The sequence below is a fragment of the Hippoglossus hippoglossus genome, chromosome 6 (genome assembly GCF_009819705.1).
Source record: "Hippoglossus hippoglossus isolate fHipHip1 chromosome 6, fHipHip1.pri, whole genome shotgun sequence".
In the NCBI taxonomy this organism is placed as follows: Eukaryota; Metazoa; Chordata; class Actinopteri; order Pleuronectiformes; family Pleuronectidae; genus Hippoglossus; species Hippoglossus hippoglossus.
The window spans coordinates 2,020,319-2,034,163 of NC_047156.1; the positions used below are offsets into that span (position 1 = coordinate 2,020,319).

At 42.4% G+C, this 13,845-nt stretch overlaps 3 protein-coding genes and 1 long non-coding RNA gene across 9 annotated transcripts in view; 2 read left to right on the forward strand and 2 right to left on the reverse strand.

Annotated features, from left to right (window-relative positions):
* Nucleotides 1-78: 78 nt before the first annotated feature.
* fam169b (family with sequence similarity 169 member B) lies at nt 79-4,907 on the forward strand. Of its 6 annotated transcripts, XM_034587920.1 has the most exons (8): nt 103-121; nt 288-334; nt 751-895; nt 1,045-1,147; nt 1,844-1,929; nt 2,279-2,441; nt 3,660-3,842; nt 4,651-4,907. In XM_034587920.1, exons 3-8 carry the CDS (start codon nt 770-772, stop codon nt 4,791-4,793), a joined length of 804 nt encoding a protein of 267 aa, XP_034443811.1. In that variant the 5' UTR covers nt 103-121; nt 288-334; nt 751-769; the 3' UTR covers nt 4,794-4,907. The 6 variants fall into 6 exon arrangements, with proteins under 6 accessions (XP_034443815.1, XP_034443811.1, XP_034443810.1 ...); XM_034587924.1 differs by lacking the exons at nt 103-121; nt 288-334 and adding an exon at nt 79-100; XM_034587919.1 differs by lacking the exon at nt 103-121 and having other exon boundaries at nt 137-334.
* On the reverse strand, nt 1,047-2,848 carry LOC117763061. Its single transcript, XR_004614114.1, has 3 exons — nt 2,530-2,848; nt 2,220-2,421; nt 1,047-1,155 (listed from the first exon to the last, which is right to left on the reverse strand). It is a non-coding gene; the product is annotated as an uncharacterized LOC117763061 (long non-coding RNA).
* Nucleotides 4,908-5,630: 723 nt separating the features above from the next.
* On the forward strand, nt 5,631-9,310 carry arpin (actin related protein 2/3 complex inhibitor). The gene is made up of 6 exons (XM_034588245.1): nt 5,631-5,823; nt 6,769-6,844; nt 7,201-7,333; nt 8,150-8,356; nt 8,482-8,642; nt 8,942-9,310. Exons 1-6 carry the CDS (start codon nt 5,732-5,734, stop codon nt 8,948-8,950), a joined length of 678 nt encoding a protein of 225 aa, XP_034444136.1. The 5' UTR covers nt 5,631-5,731; the 3' UTR covers nt 8,951-9,310.
* A 1,219-nt stretch (nt 9,311-10,529) lies between these two features.
* The window catches only part of LOC117763267 (aminopeptidase Ey-like), a 16,205-nt gene continuing 12,889 nt past the window's right edge, over nt 10,530-13,845 (reverse strand). Inside the window, exons 17-21 of the mRNA XM_034588246.1 lie at nt 13,298-13,465; nt 13,037-13,177; nt 11,751-11,814; nt 10,643-10,851; nt 10,530-10,593 (exon numbers count right to left, since the gene is read on the reverse strand). Coding sequence (XP_034444137.1) covers nt 10,711-10,851; nt 11,751-11,814; nt 13,037-13,177; nt 13,298-13,465 — 514 coding nt within the window. The 3' untranslated portion in view covers nt 10,530-10,593; nt 10,643-10,710. The remainder of the gene's footprint in view (nt 10,594-10,642; nt 10,852-11,750; nt 11,815-13,036; nt 13,178-13,297; nt 13,466-13,845) is intronic.

Below are 13,845 nucleotides of genomic sequence, written 5' to 3' on the forward strand. Positions count from 1 at the left end.
TCTTGAGTTGATGAAGGACAAAGTGACGTAGCTCCTCTTTCCCACCAGACGGTGGCGCTGCAGGTTAAAGCAGCTACAGGGGAGTTATGGGGGGGTACAGGTGGATTGTGGGAAGTCACAGGTGGATTATGGGAAACTACAGGTGAAAAGTTAAAGGTGGATTATGGGACGTAACAACAGTTTATTCTATTTATATACAGTCTATGATTCTAACGTACAAGGTACGTGAATTTGTTTTTGTGCGTATTGTGTTTACACGCATGTTCCTGTTAGCATCGTTAGCTTAGCTGAAAGGTCACAGGTCACGGAACAGCGGCTGAATCTGCGGTTTCAGGTGTGTTTTCTGTGACTCGTGTTACCAGGACAACCGGATCAACGGGAAATATGAGCCGATGTGTCCACAAGGAAGTGACACGTCACCCGGAGATCGTTAATTGTTTGAACAGTCTTTAGTCTGAGATTTCACAAGTAAGGAAACGTTAAATTCTCAGATTTTTAAACGTAGTTTGGTGGAAGGACGTTTGTTACACAGGCAACATCCCAAATTCTTATTGTTGTTTCACTGCTGACAACAACACATGGAAATGACTTTACCTGGAATTTAAAAAGGGTATTAAAAACACTAATTATTATCATTATTGTTGTTTTTATTATACATATATACATATATATATATATATATATATAGTACATGATACAATGATGAGAAATCAATCAAATAATCAGTGACATACATGGTTCCCTCTCCAGCTGTGCTCCCTGAGACGCCATGTTCCCTGTCGACTCTCCAGATGTGAACGACACTGACCTGACATCAGCGTCTGAACAGTATCTCTCTTCTCTGGAGTCCAGACCTTCTGGTAACGACTGGTTTGAGTTGTCACAGACGTCAAAGGTGAGAGACGACTTCATTTTCATGACGGTTGAGTATAAACAACAATATCCAGAAAACTCACCTTTTTAATCATCTCTTTATTTACTCTTTTTAGAATCTAAGGGAAGCGTTGAGGTTCATGAATGTGTTTCTTCTTCGTCTCTGCTCAGGTGGAGATAACGTCGAACAGCGTGAGGCTGCTGCGGCTGTTTGAGGAGGACGGACCTGACGCTGCGCTGCTGGCGCTTCATCCTCCTGATGATCCAACACAAGGTTTGAGACTGAAACACACAAACCACACGCACAGCAACACGCTCACTTTATTAGGAACACGTCCACCGGCTTCTCTAGTCATGTGGCTCTTGTCTTAGTGCTCTATTCACACCTTGCTTTGTGAGTGTGTTTGTGAGAACATGTGTTTGCTAAGTAAATATAATATAAACACAAGGTAATATACAAAATACCAATAACAGTGTAAACAGGATCGCAAAGAAGAGATGTAATTATTGTTGTTTGGCATTCCTAATTATGTGCTCAGTGACTATGTTTACACGGACAGCAATATTCTGTTATCGACCTTATTCTGAAATAAACATTCTTCCGACTTTGATGTTTACACAAGTTGCTAAGAGAATATTCCTTCATATTCCAGCTCACATGTTGTTTACACTCGTCATGTGAAAACTCCAACAGGACGTTATAATGTGGTTAAGATGTTATTATGTTGAAATAATGAGACAGAGGTTAGAATACTCCACGTGTCTATATGTGAATATTGTTTTTTCAGAGTATGACCCATTCAGGATCAGGTGATCATGCAGTCTACATGTCAGCGTCTTATTCAGAATCTTAATCTGGTTAATATAAGAATATTGTGTCCACGTAAACACGTCTAATGGTCGTATGTACATGTGTGTGTGATATGTATGTTTGCATGTAGAGACTGATGTTTCCCCTGTGATCTTCCAGTTGTGGCTTTGTACCTGCGTGAGAAGTGGTGGCGTGTGGATGACATTTTACGGACGTCCAGTAAATCCAGATGTGGTTTGTTGTTGGTAAGTTTGTATGTTGGCATCAGGACAACACACAGCTGATAGGACATCTGAATAAAATGGATTTGTGTCGTCAATAGTCCCAAATCACACTTTGCCTCATGTGGCTTAATAAGGTGCAACGTCCTCTATCCTTGACCCTTGAGGAGACACGACCTAAAAAGTCAGACATATTTAGGGATCTGATTTCTATGAGTGTGTGGATTTGGTGCAGCCTGATTTCAGGACCGTTGCCAGAGGAAGGTTTGTTCCTTCATTGTTTAAATCTTCTCCAGAGTCGCGTACATCTTCACCTGTGCAGTTTGCTTTCATCTTTCCTGTCGAGCTTCCTAAGTGGACGTGTTGTTCTCAGGTGCAGTCGCTCATGGAGAGGCTCATCGTGTTCCTGCTGAGTCAGGTAGTGGAGAGGTCTTCACAGGAGGGGGCGCTGTTCTCCCTGCATCCCTGCACCGAGAGCTGCAAACTGCTGTGGACGGACAGCCGGGCTGTCGGCTTCTACTCCGTCAAACACAAAGGTGCGATGGACAAATTTCATTTAAATCTTGAGTAATTTAGTTTTAACTTTGTGTTTTTCTTCCCTTAAAATCACAATGAATCTTCCACCTGATGATTTGCCTCCGTGTGACTGTACGACTCACAGAGCTCCGGGCTTCTCTTGGCTCATGAGGTCACAGCCGCACACAAACAAAGTCCGTAAACACGTCTCCAGGTGATTTACATCTGCAGCAGAGGGATGTGCAGATTCACAAGATGTGGAGGCAGATGCTGCAAGAAGAAGAAGAAGGAGTTGTGTAACGCATAATTAAAACCAGACGTATGTGATCACCAGGAGAAAATGTTCATTCCCTCACGACGACATTCACGTTTTCCTCGTGAATCCATAACTAAAGCAAAAAGGTCCCGTGCCGCATTATGTTTCCAAGTTGTCCGTCTGCCCCATGCTTGTGAACACGATATCTCAAAGACATCTTGAGGACATTTCTTTAGATTGACACGAACGTTTACTTGGACTCACGGATGATTTGATTATAATTTGGTGGTCAAAGGTCACGGTGACCTCGGGAAAATCTTTGTTTGCTTTCGAACACATTATCTTATGAACTCCTCAATAGAATCCTTTTAGATTCGACACAAACGTTCAATTAGACTCAAAGATGAATTGAATAGATTTTGGTTGTTAAAGGTCAAGGTGATCATATACGAGTCTGGAATAAAATATATGTAGACTGGAAATGCACTCGTTCGCAGGAGCATAGAACTGCGGATTGTAATTTAGTCCAATTACAGAATGCAAATCCTGAAGTATTATACGGTTCTGTGGTGCGCCCTCTAGTGGATAAATAACATAGAAGGTCTGTGAAAAAACGTCCGGTTGTCAAACGTGTGGCTAAAAAGCAAGTTGTCTTAGCTGTCAATTTTCTGCGATGTGCTCTCCTGTAATCACTTCTGATGTGTTTCCATTAATCTGTCCACCCCCCCCCCCCCCATGTAAGTGCGGGTCGTCTAAACGTTAGAAACACGTCTCAGCACGAACAGTTCGACATCTCCACACACGACATCCTCCATCACATCAAGTCATAACTCCCATGAAGCAGGATTTATTGGAGGACTGTTGCATTAGGCAATGTTTGTTATGTCCAGCTGTATCTAATAAACTGCCAGCTGGTTTAAATAGAAATACTTGTTTTATATTAGTATACGTTTTGCAGTAACTCCCCCCCGCTGTGTTCCAGGCAGCCTGTGCGACGGCCGGAGCGCTCGCTGTTACCTGCTGCCCGTCCTGGACACCGTGCTGGTGAGGAGGAGCAGGAGGAGGAGGGGCTCTGCTCTTCAGATGCTTCAGGATTTCTGCTCCTCGTTCGCCACAGAGGAGTTCCTGGGACTCAGCGCTCCGTTGTCACCCAGCATGGCGGCAGGTCAGCTTCAGTTTGCTTCCTGTCTGTCAGCAGGGTTGCTCCAAATGTTTGGCACAGATTTCTACGAAACCTGGTGCAAGGATGGAACATGAGCCAAGACACAACTCATTAAATTTGAGGTGGATCCAGGAGACTTTTACCATCACTTTCTTTAATATTGTGTAAGAGAGCGTTTTTGACATCTTGATGGATAAAAGTAGACATGTTTTATGGGACTGATATTTACGAGTGTGTTAACTTTGGTGCTGATCCAATAAAAATCTGGATCTTGTGAATTTAAATGTGGTTTCGAAAGGGGGGGGAGTGTTGGGCGGAGGTGCAGCATGAGTCGTACTGAGGACCCCTGTAGTTTATTGATGTAGTTTATTGTGAAGAGAATAAATTTAAATTCATCAACAGTTTTTGTTTTTGCAGAAGAAGTTGGGTTGTGTCTCTTCTCTTCTCCAGAAGACTCGAGCATGGTTGTTCTCTCCGTTCAATATAAAGTAACAAGACTTGACTCATCGCATCGTCTCTGTAACTCTTCAGAGAATTAGCAAATCTCAATATTCAATTCAAGTAAATCTTCAAAACATTTCCTCTTCATCATTTCTGGTTGGGAGGATGAAGTGAACGTTTCACTGATTACAGGTCAAGGTCTGGATTCAAGTTGAACGTCTCTAGAAGACTCAGGGAAACCGTGTCCTCCTGCTCCTCACAGTCCCCACAGAGATCCAGTGGTGGTGCTGAGCAGTGTTGTGCAATGTGAATCCAGTGCAGATGTGTGTTCCTCTTCTGACTGTGTTTGTGTGTCTTGCGTTGTGTTCAGTGTGCAGGAAGTTCCTGCAGCAGCACGAGGATCACCGGGAGCGTCTGTACGAGGTGGAGGCGCCGGGCGGCTGGGCTCAACGCAGAAACATCTGGCTCAACATCCAGCTCGGACGCTACTCCCTCAGTACAGATGATGTTTAAATCTGTTGTGTTTAGATGTGTTTAAGAATTCCATCCTCATGCTACAAGACTCAAAACACTTCCTGGAGATTCCAGTGTGTTCTGTGCTTATCTACATTTAATTCTACTTTTATTTTTTTTATTTTTTTAGACCACAATAAATATATGAATTATATATTTATACATTTATATTTATATTAATTAGTGGGCTTTAGAGGTGCTGACAGAGTCTGACAGAGTATGTTTACCTCTGTTTCCATTCTTTATGCTATGGACAGGTGTGAACGTCAATTAACTCTTGGTAAGAAGGCAGCTGTACATTTGACCTAAAATCTATTATAATAAAAGTAAAAGTATTTAATCAATATATGTGTAGATGCACATTTTTGCCTCGTGATGTGAAAGACATCTGCCATTCTGCCTGGATGAAAAGATGCAATATGAAAATACCTGGGTCCAAAAATAAAGACATTACATTTTGCTCTTTCTTTTGCTCCTCTCATTGAGGAAACAACAAGAGGAGCAAAAGAAAGAGTTGGAAGAGGAGAGGAAACTAATGGAGGAGGAGGAGGAGGAGAAAGGACTCAATGACAATAAGAAACAAGAGTTTAGAACTTGGACTTCGAGTTTCTCATGACAGGAAGTGATGATCCATCCAGAAATGTGAATGTGTGAAATAAATAATAATAAAGTTTGTATTGACTTGATTGATTCTTATTCATTAGTACTATGATTTAACACTCGTGTTAAACAACAACAATATTAATTTATAGTGACATTTATTAATTAACATTGATTGAAATTGTTTCAGACCTAATACCCGCCCAGCTGCAGTCCTACGGCGGAACGAGCCGCTTCCAGAAACGAGCGCTCCTCTCTGCAGAAACCGGAAGTCCGGAAACAGGAAGTCAGGAAAGAGGAACAATCTCGGGAAGAAGTGACAGAAAAGTTCATCAAACATGAGCCGAATTTACCACGACACGTCTTTACAGAACAAACCGGTTCACAACGAGACCTTTGACCGTGTTTGGTCTCCGTCCGCGTATGAAAGGTAAGAACTGAACGAATCACAGAACGTGACCTGGTGTGGTTCCTCTGTGGTTCCTCTGTGGTTCCACCCACAGACTGATCATGGTTCCTCACAGATATGGTTCCCCTGCTTCAGATGATTGGACCGAACCATCCTCCTCAGTGTTAAAGTCCAGATTGAAACAGGTTTGGGTTCAATTAAACACTGAGACTCAGGTGATTTCCAGGTTCAGTCACAGTCTGAACCAAACTCCACAGACAAAACAGGACAATGAACCTTTTCCTAAAGAGCAGTTACACTTTAATTTACACAACGTCACACATTATGTTGTAAGAAGTAATTGTTGCTTTTGTATCTGGAAATCAAATGATTCACCAAACTGTAAATACTGTGTTGATGTTCCTACTTCCTGTTTGCGTAAAGGTTCAGTGTGTTGGATTTAGTGGCATCTAGTGGTGAGGTTGAAGATTGCATTAAATTGAATATTTCCTTTTATAATGTAAAGGTTAAAAAGAAGGTTTTAATTTTTCTGTCTCGATCCGTGACTGTAAAAAGATGGACGACTCCACTGCCTCACATTTAGCAAGTATGAAGCCAAAATATCCGGGATGCGGGTGCTGCCATTTTGAATTGGTGTGTGCAGTAGTGATCATGGAATGGAGCCACGGGTTCGATACTCCACGAAATAACCAAACTTAAAGGTCCAGTGTGTAAGATTTAGGCGAAAAGGATCAATTGGCCGAAACTGAACTACGAACTATGTTTGGGCTTCACTTTCGATGAGCTGTCATGTCATCCATCTTTATTCACAGTCATTGATCCTGATGCTGGACAGTTTTGGTTTGTGAATTTTTTATAATACAGTTTTCCATGAAGAAGAAATTGTCGCACACACAAAAGCTTCGTGCACAGTAAAAACTGACAGAGAATCATTTTGAGACGTCGCGTTGTTTTTCCCGTACACAGCGGCGCGGGGGTTCTTCTGGAAGGGAAGCTGCTGGACGTTTCCAGACATGCGATCAGTGATGTCAACAATCAAAAGGTAAAGTTTCAAATTCCAACGTGTCTTTATTAAATTAAATACAAAGCAATGCTCAATAAGTCATTTGTCACCGACAGAAGCTTCAGCTCGTTTTTCTCTTTAAAACAAACGCCCTAGGGTTAACCTCTTGATTCCATCGTCTCGTCCTGCCCTCTTCTTCTGTAGTGCTACATCGGCACCCGACTGGAAAAGTAGCGCCACCTACGGCTTACCTCTACAAACCAACCCCTAATGTATTCTCTGAAGGTTTATGAAAATGCGTTTAAAGTTTACGACCCATTTGGACGGAAATCAGACGAGTGTTTTGCATCTAAGACAAAAGAAAACAACATTACATCTTTGTTGTTTCCCGACAGGTCCGTTTCTACGTGCTGTACGTGAAACCCAGCCGCATCCACCAGAGGAGGTTCGATGCCACGGGGAATGAAATTGAACCAAACTTCAGCGACACCAAAAAGGTCAACATCGGCTTCCTCATGTCCTCCTACAGTGAGTCCACGTCTAGACCACAGTAAACACTTCAGTAAATGTTTTCTTTGCTCCCCAGACTTAATTCTGTCTGTGTTTTGTCCTCTGGCTTGTTGTACTTTAAGATTTACGTTGAGTCACCTGTTGCCAGTTTCCAGTTGTGCGTCAGCAGTTAGTGAAATCATTATATTCAGGGTCTGTTGTTATGTCTCCAGGCCGGTGACACCCAGTGCTCAGAGGCTTTCGGTTGTCTGATTGTCCTTCTGTCTCATTCTTGGGAACCGATATCTCAAGAACTCCTTCGGGGATTTTCTTCAAATGTGGTGCGACCGTTCAGCTTGACTTCGGTGGTCAAAGGTTAAAGGTCAATTGTCTTGTGAACGCGATGTATCAGGAACCACCGCAGTGAATTTCATTACATCTGGCACAAACTGAGAGAGTCACAGATTCACTGATTAGATTTGTTTGGCCTCTTGAACTTGATACGACAAGTCCACCTTTAAAGAAGTTCCTCTAATTCTGATCAGTTTTATCACTTGGACTCAAAGTTTAATTAGATTTCAGTGGTGAAAGGTCACAGTGACCTCATGAGTCCTCGTGGGGTTTCCAGTTTCTTTTTTAAATCACGGAGCAGATGAGAGTGAAGCCTCCGAACTCATTGATGTAGATCTGGACATGATTTTATATAATGGACATTTTTCTGCAATAATTCTACGTCTGTATCTATTACAACTATTTCTGATCTGTAGTTGATCCCTTTAGTTCTTTTAACGTAGTTTTTCTCAGTGTGTGTTTGTGGCTGATGATGATTCAGATGCTCATCTTGTGTCCACACAGAAGTGGAAGCGAAAGGCGAGACGGACATTCTGTCCCACGAGCAGCTGTCCACGATGGTGGACAAAGACGAGCTGATGAAAATAACCAACAAGCACCGGCCCAGCGGCACCTGGGCCTTCTGGTACCCGGAGACGGAGATGGACAAAACCGAGCTGGAAACAGGACAGGACGTCCGACTGAAGACCAGAGGAAACGGTCCTTTCATATGTGAGTGACCGGGACGTAGAACATGTCCACGACAGCCTCACATCACTTTAACCATAAACAGAGAAGAGTGCGCCGCTGTTTCCTGTCGACCTGCGATTTAAAGAGGATTCTGTTTGTGCCTCAAGTCTCTTTAGCCAAAGTGGACGGAGGCACAGTGACCAAGTGCAACTTTGCCGGGGATGAAAATGCTGGAGCTTCGTGGACGGACAAGATTATGGCCAACAAATCAGAAACAGGCAACACAAACACATCTGGAGACGGAGAGGGAGCGGGGGAGGATGAGTGGGTGAGTCCAGAACCATAAATATATATAATACGTTTGTTTGTGTGTGTGTAGAGATGATCTATACTAGTAATTAATAACCAAGTAATTCTGGGACTCAGATTTTCCTCCTTATCTATCGTGCTTGACAAACGTCTTAAATTGAATTCATTATGGTCTTAAAAAGACATTTCAGCCGTCCAGATGTTTGATCATTAACTGAAGCTCGTCCGCAGTCACTTCTGTGCTTCAACATCTAAATGTCAGTGATGCCTCAGATAAACAGAGAGAGGCTGAATTCTCCGTCTTTGTTTCTCTCCCAGGACGAGTGAGTAAACCATCACTCGTCAGCCCGGACCCGGGGCCTCGCTCCAGCCTCCGGGGTTGAACTGCTTCAACTTGGCCCCGGGCCTGTTTATCTGTCTTCGGACTGGACTCCCACATTCCACTGGGCTGTCGGAGCGGTTGCATAAGGGGCCGTGGGGCCTGACATGCTGCAGAGCACGACTTGACTCTTTCAGCGGCACGGAGAGAATCCAGCTGTCGGTTGTGATGCAGAAACCGAACCTTGTTTTTTTACTTTGGATCAAATCCACACTTTTATATGACTGTAAATACTCCTGTCGTCACAGACACTAAAACAATGGAAAAACAACACCCCCGCACCCTGCTATTAAATATTATATTGAAAATACCTTTTGCAGCATTCCTAGTCCTTCAGGTTATTTCAAGAGAGACACAAACTGTATTTTAGACGTTTTATGTCTGTGTCTGCGTTCATTTGTCTGTTTGTCAACAACATTACAATAAAACTTTTGGACAAATTGTCACAAAACTCAGTGAAAGGATGTTTTGTGGTTCAGGGAAGAACCCGTTAAATCAGGACCAGGAGGCAGATCCAGGAATTCTTTTTTTGTAACCATCATTAACATTTTGAAATCGAGCGTTTCACAACATTTCCCTTGATTTATTCCTGGATCTGAATGAAACACGTTATTTATGAGTGTGCGAGTGGCGAGGGTGTGAGCTCTCCTGAGGACGCCTCCAGTTACGAAAGCAGCTGCAAAGTTTGGCTTCAAGTTTTAAGGTTTAGTTTTCTGTAACTATTGAAATAAGTGATCATCAAAGACAGTTACTCATCATCATCATCATCAGTCAACTTGTTTTCACATTTCAAAACTCATGTTAAACACAAAATTTATATTTTATTATTGAAAATAACAGTTCTAAGAAAAATACAAGAATAATTTGTTTTCTTGATTATAAAATATATATATTACAAATATAGACACTCTAACAAACAGGTTTCTGTCTTTTGGCTCCGACTCTGGAAATTAGCAGCATCAAATTTTTACTGTTGCATCAAACTTATCAAACTCATATTTACAATGAAATGAATCAAACAAATGAGTTTCCATAAAATTTCTGATCACGGACAAAAGCAACGAGAAAAAAGTGACGTGATCTTCAAACTAAACATCAACTAAAATCACAGATGTCTGTTTCCATTAAAAATATACTATATAAATAATGCATACACGTATTCTGTACATAAACTAAAGTGTCACCTTATTTATCATTATATATTTTCTGATCTACAAGTACAAAGGCCACATTTGCAAAACAAAATCTGAGATGTCGAGAAATCGGAGTTGGAATATTACGACGTAATAGAGGAGAAAGTCGGAATATTATGAGAACGTTTTTTTTTTAAAGAAAATAAGCAGCGAATAAAAATGTTGAAACAATCAGAATTCAACATTTTAACAGAAACTGATCTTCAGATATTTCCCCTAAAAATACACGTAGCCTGGAGTAATGATACTGGTAATATTACAACTTTATTCTCATAACATCACAACTTTATTCTTGTAGATTTAGGCTATAATCTTTTTCTCATATTACGAATTTAATCCTGGAAACCAGATTTGTCCCTCGGAGGGGCCCTGATACTTTGGCGTACGGATCAGTTTTCCAGAACAGGATCCAGATCTCGATCAGGGTTCTGGTTTGTGGATGTAGAACATCAGGAAGCAGTTTTCAGCTTCAGTCGAAAACGGTGAAAAGCGACGTTCTCTTTCCTTCCGTCGCTCTACGAACCCGTTTCAGTTTCAAACCACTGGAGGATCTTCTCCTTGTGCTCCTTCACCCACTGGATGTTGACCCTGGTTTGCTCGATGGCCTGCTCCTCCCTCATGTACCCCAGATCGTTGTCGGTCACAAATCGCTCCAGCTGCACAAACACAGACGGAGGATGACGGTAACGTTAGCGTGACGCAGCTGAAGCGCAATGTGGAAAAGTCATCTGAGTCATTTTATCATAATTAACAGAAAACATGTTCCTCTCATACAGATGTTAACTTTCAGTATCTCACAGGAAAAATAAACCCTGCGTTCTGTGAAGCTCGAGACCAAAACCACAATCAGTCATATCTCTGAGGATTTCCTGTTGTGTTGCCAAAGCCTGATTACTCTGATTCATCTGTGTCACTGAGTTTAACTCTGGTCCAAGAATCTCTGAAAACACATCAGACGTGAATCGATCCTTCAGACTCTCGTCCACCATCGCTGAGGCTGGAAATACGAAACCAACACAAAAGCAGCTTCAACCAGAGACTCTAAATGAGCCCAAAACATCTGGATCGCCCCCCTGGTGGCTGGCTGCAGTATAGGTCGTAAACCCTGCCTCCTCCATGTTAGCAGATGGGGCTCAGAGCAAACTAAAAAAACCAAAGTACACGTTAAATATGTGTTTTTCTCCAAATGACGTCTGTGGCGTCAGATGGAGACGCATCTTTCTTCACTGTCTATGATTCTGCCGATCATGGCGACTATTTACTATGTTTAGATCCGTGTGTGCGCAGCACCGTGATCACAGGAGGTCACACCCGCCTCCATAGTTTGTCTACATGTATGTTGTGTTGCACTTTGGATCAGTCAGTATTTCAGGGTTAAAAACAACAGACAGCAGCACTAGTAGAAGTCACGATGACAGAACGACGTCAGATAAGATATCAGGGTGGATCCAGGAACTCATTTGATTTAATATCGGTGACAGGTGCGTGACTGGGTCGTTTGACGTCACTGCGCCTTGGAATTTATCACAATAACGTAATAAAAGCTCATTACTACCTCCTCCAGTTCGAACTCTGTGGAGAACCTCCTGGCCACGGCGTCGATCAGAGCGCCTCCGCCCCTGCAGCAGAGAAAGAGGCGACAAGACGTTAGACAAACACACAGCACAACACACAGCTGAGTTATTGAAATCCCTGCTGTCTCTCTCTGTAAATGACAGGTGTCAGTGTTTGCTCCTGAAATGAAACCTGTCTGTTGTGTAAATGTAAACCTTGATACTGACCCTGCAGCTTCCTGTCACTGTGCAAACACGGAGACTTTATGAAGGAAAGCTTGTGATAAGCACAGATTGAATAAGCCGACCTTTGCACCTGATAAATCATTTTTAGTCGTTTACGGCTCTGGTTGTTTATTGAAGTGTTTCGACCGCAGGTTTATCTGCTGCTGCTTTACTGGCAGAAGAGTTTGGTGTAGTTTTTCCTCAATCTAGTCGAGGAATGAGGACAGAGGATGTGACTCCTTAAGCCCTGTGAGGCAAATTGTGATTTGTGAATATGGGCTATACTAATAAAATGATTCTTCAACACCACGTTAAAGAAAAAAGAATTGGACGATTTTGAGAATAAAGTCGTACTTTACAAGAATAAAGTGATAATGTCGTGTGTCATCAGAGGATCAACCTGTTCTCTGCGTGAAGTGATGAATGTAGAATATCTTCTGAAGTTAAACTTTAGTAAAAGTTCCCCTTGCAACTTATTTCCAAATAAAATTCTCTTTTTCTTTATTCTTGCGACATTAAAACTTTATTCTCACATTATTATGACTTTATTCTTTAATACGACAACTTTATTCTCGAAATCTGAATCTTACTCCGTCACAGAGATTTAAAGTTGTGTAACTAACCTGGAAGCTTGGAAACCAGCTTTAAACACAACATCTGACATTAACTCCTCATGAAGTTTTTAAGGCAATCAGCTGCTTATTTGCACATTTCACCGAACTTTGTGGTGATATTACTTGGGAGGATATCTCTGTTCGGTCGATCTCTACAGAGAGAGAATCTAAAGCTTCTATGGATCAGAAAATGACTCCCCATATGATGTCATATGATAAGTGACGTCAGGAAGAAGTCATAGCTGCACTAATCTGTATTTCTTCCAAAACAATGGATCTAAAGACTCAAAATAGAACCCGTCTTCAACCTTGAACAAAAAAAAGCATCTTGTCTTCCAGTTCAAGTCTGTATTGGTAAAACCCACATTCTCAGATTCATGTGCAGGACTCGGGACTCCGGACTCGGGACTCCGGAGGACTCCTGAGACACAGTCCAGATAGAAACTTACCGGTAAGAGAGAAACTCCCAGTTCGCTCTGATAAAGTTCCAGGCCAGCGCCTGCCCCGCAGGATTCAGGGCGATGAGGTTTATAACGGTTGAAACGTCCATAAAACGAATCTTCTCAGGGTCCAAGGTGTACTGCAGGTATCTGCAGGATTCAGGGAGACACTGATGAGCTCTTGGCTTCATGAGGATCACATGTTTGGGAATCATCTAATCACAGGAATGCTCATGATGAAGCTTTTATATTCACGCTGTGTGGCTTCACCTGTTGAGCAGCCAGGTCTCTCTGGAGCAGGACAGAGCCGCTCGGAGCTGGTCCCTCTCCGAGGTGTCGTTGGAGCTCTGAAGCTTGTCCCAGGCAAAGTCCCACTGGGCTTTCCCCCCAGAGGCCACAGCCTGGCAGTAGACCGTCGAGCGCAGGTTGGGATGGATGCTGAATCAGACACAAACACACAGTTGCTTTCTTCTTGGTCCTGAGCTGGTGACCTGACGTTTTCTGTTCTACATCCATGGATTTTTCTTCCATCGTTACACACATTTATGTGGATATCGTCTATACACCGTTAGAGATGTTGGCACTTTTATGACAAAGGGCTTCATTGACATCGTTTTCACATTTGGAAAATAGGTGTCAGTCTGGTTTCAGTCTTGTCAGCAGGATTACACAAAACTACGGAACAAGAGTCTAAATAAGAGACTAAGTAGAAATCCTTTGAACCATGCACCTGGTGCCATGACCCTCTATTCCACCGTCACACTAACCAAAGTGGTTTTAGATACGACCGAAATAAACCATGAACTTTAGACCACGAG

Bases quoted from the DNA above. Each gene is read 5' to 3' on its own strand.
- fam169b (XM_034587924.1), top strand. From the start codon at position 770: ATGTTCCCTGTCGACTCTCCAGATGTGAACGACACTGACCTGACATCA. The intron at 896-1,044 runs GTGAGAGACGAC...GTCTCTGCTCAG, and splicing joins AGTTGTCACAGACGTCAAAG to GTGGAGATAACGTCGAACAG. The intron at 1,930-2,278 runs GTAAGTTTGTAT...TGTTGTTCTCAG, and splicing joins CCAGATGTGGTTTGTTGTTG to GTGCAGTCGCTCATGGAGAG.
- arpin (XM_034588245.1), top strand. From the start codon at position 5,732: ATGAGCCGAATTTACCACGACACGTCTTTACAGAACAAACCGGTTCAC. The intron at 5,824-6,768 runs GTAAGAACTGAA...TCCCGTACACAG, and splicing joins TCTCCGTCCGCGTATGAAAG to CGGCGCGGGGGTTCTTCTGG. The intron at 8,357-8,481 runs GTGAGTGACCGG...TTGTGCCTCAAG, and splicing joins AGGAAACGGTCCTTTCATAT to TCTCTTTAGCCAAAGTGGAC.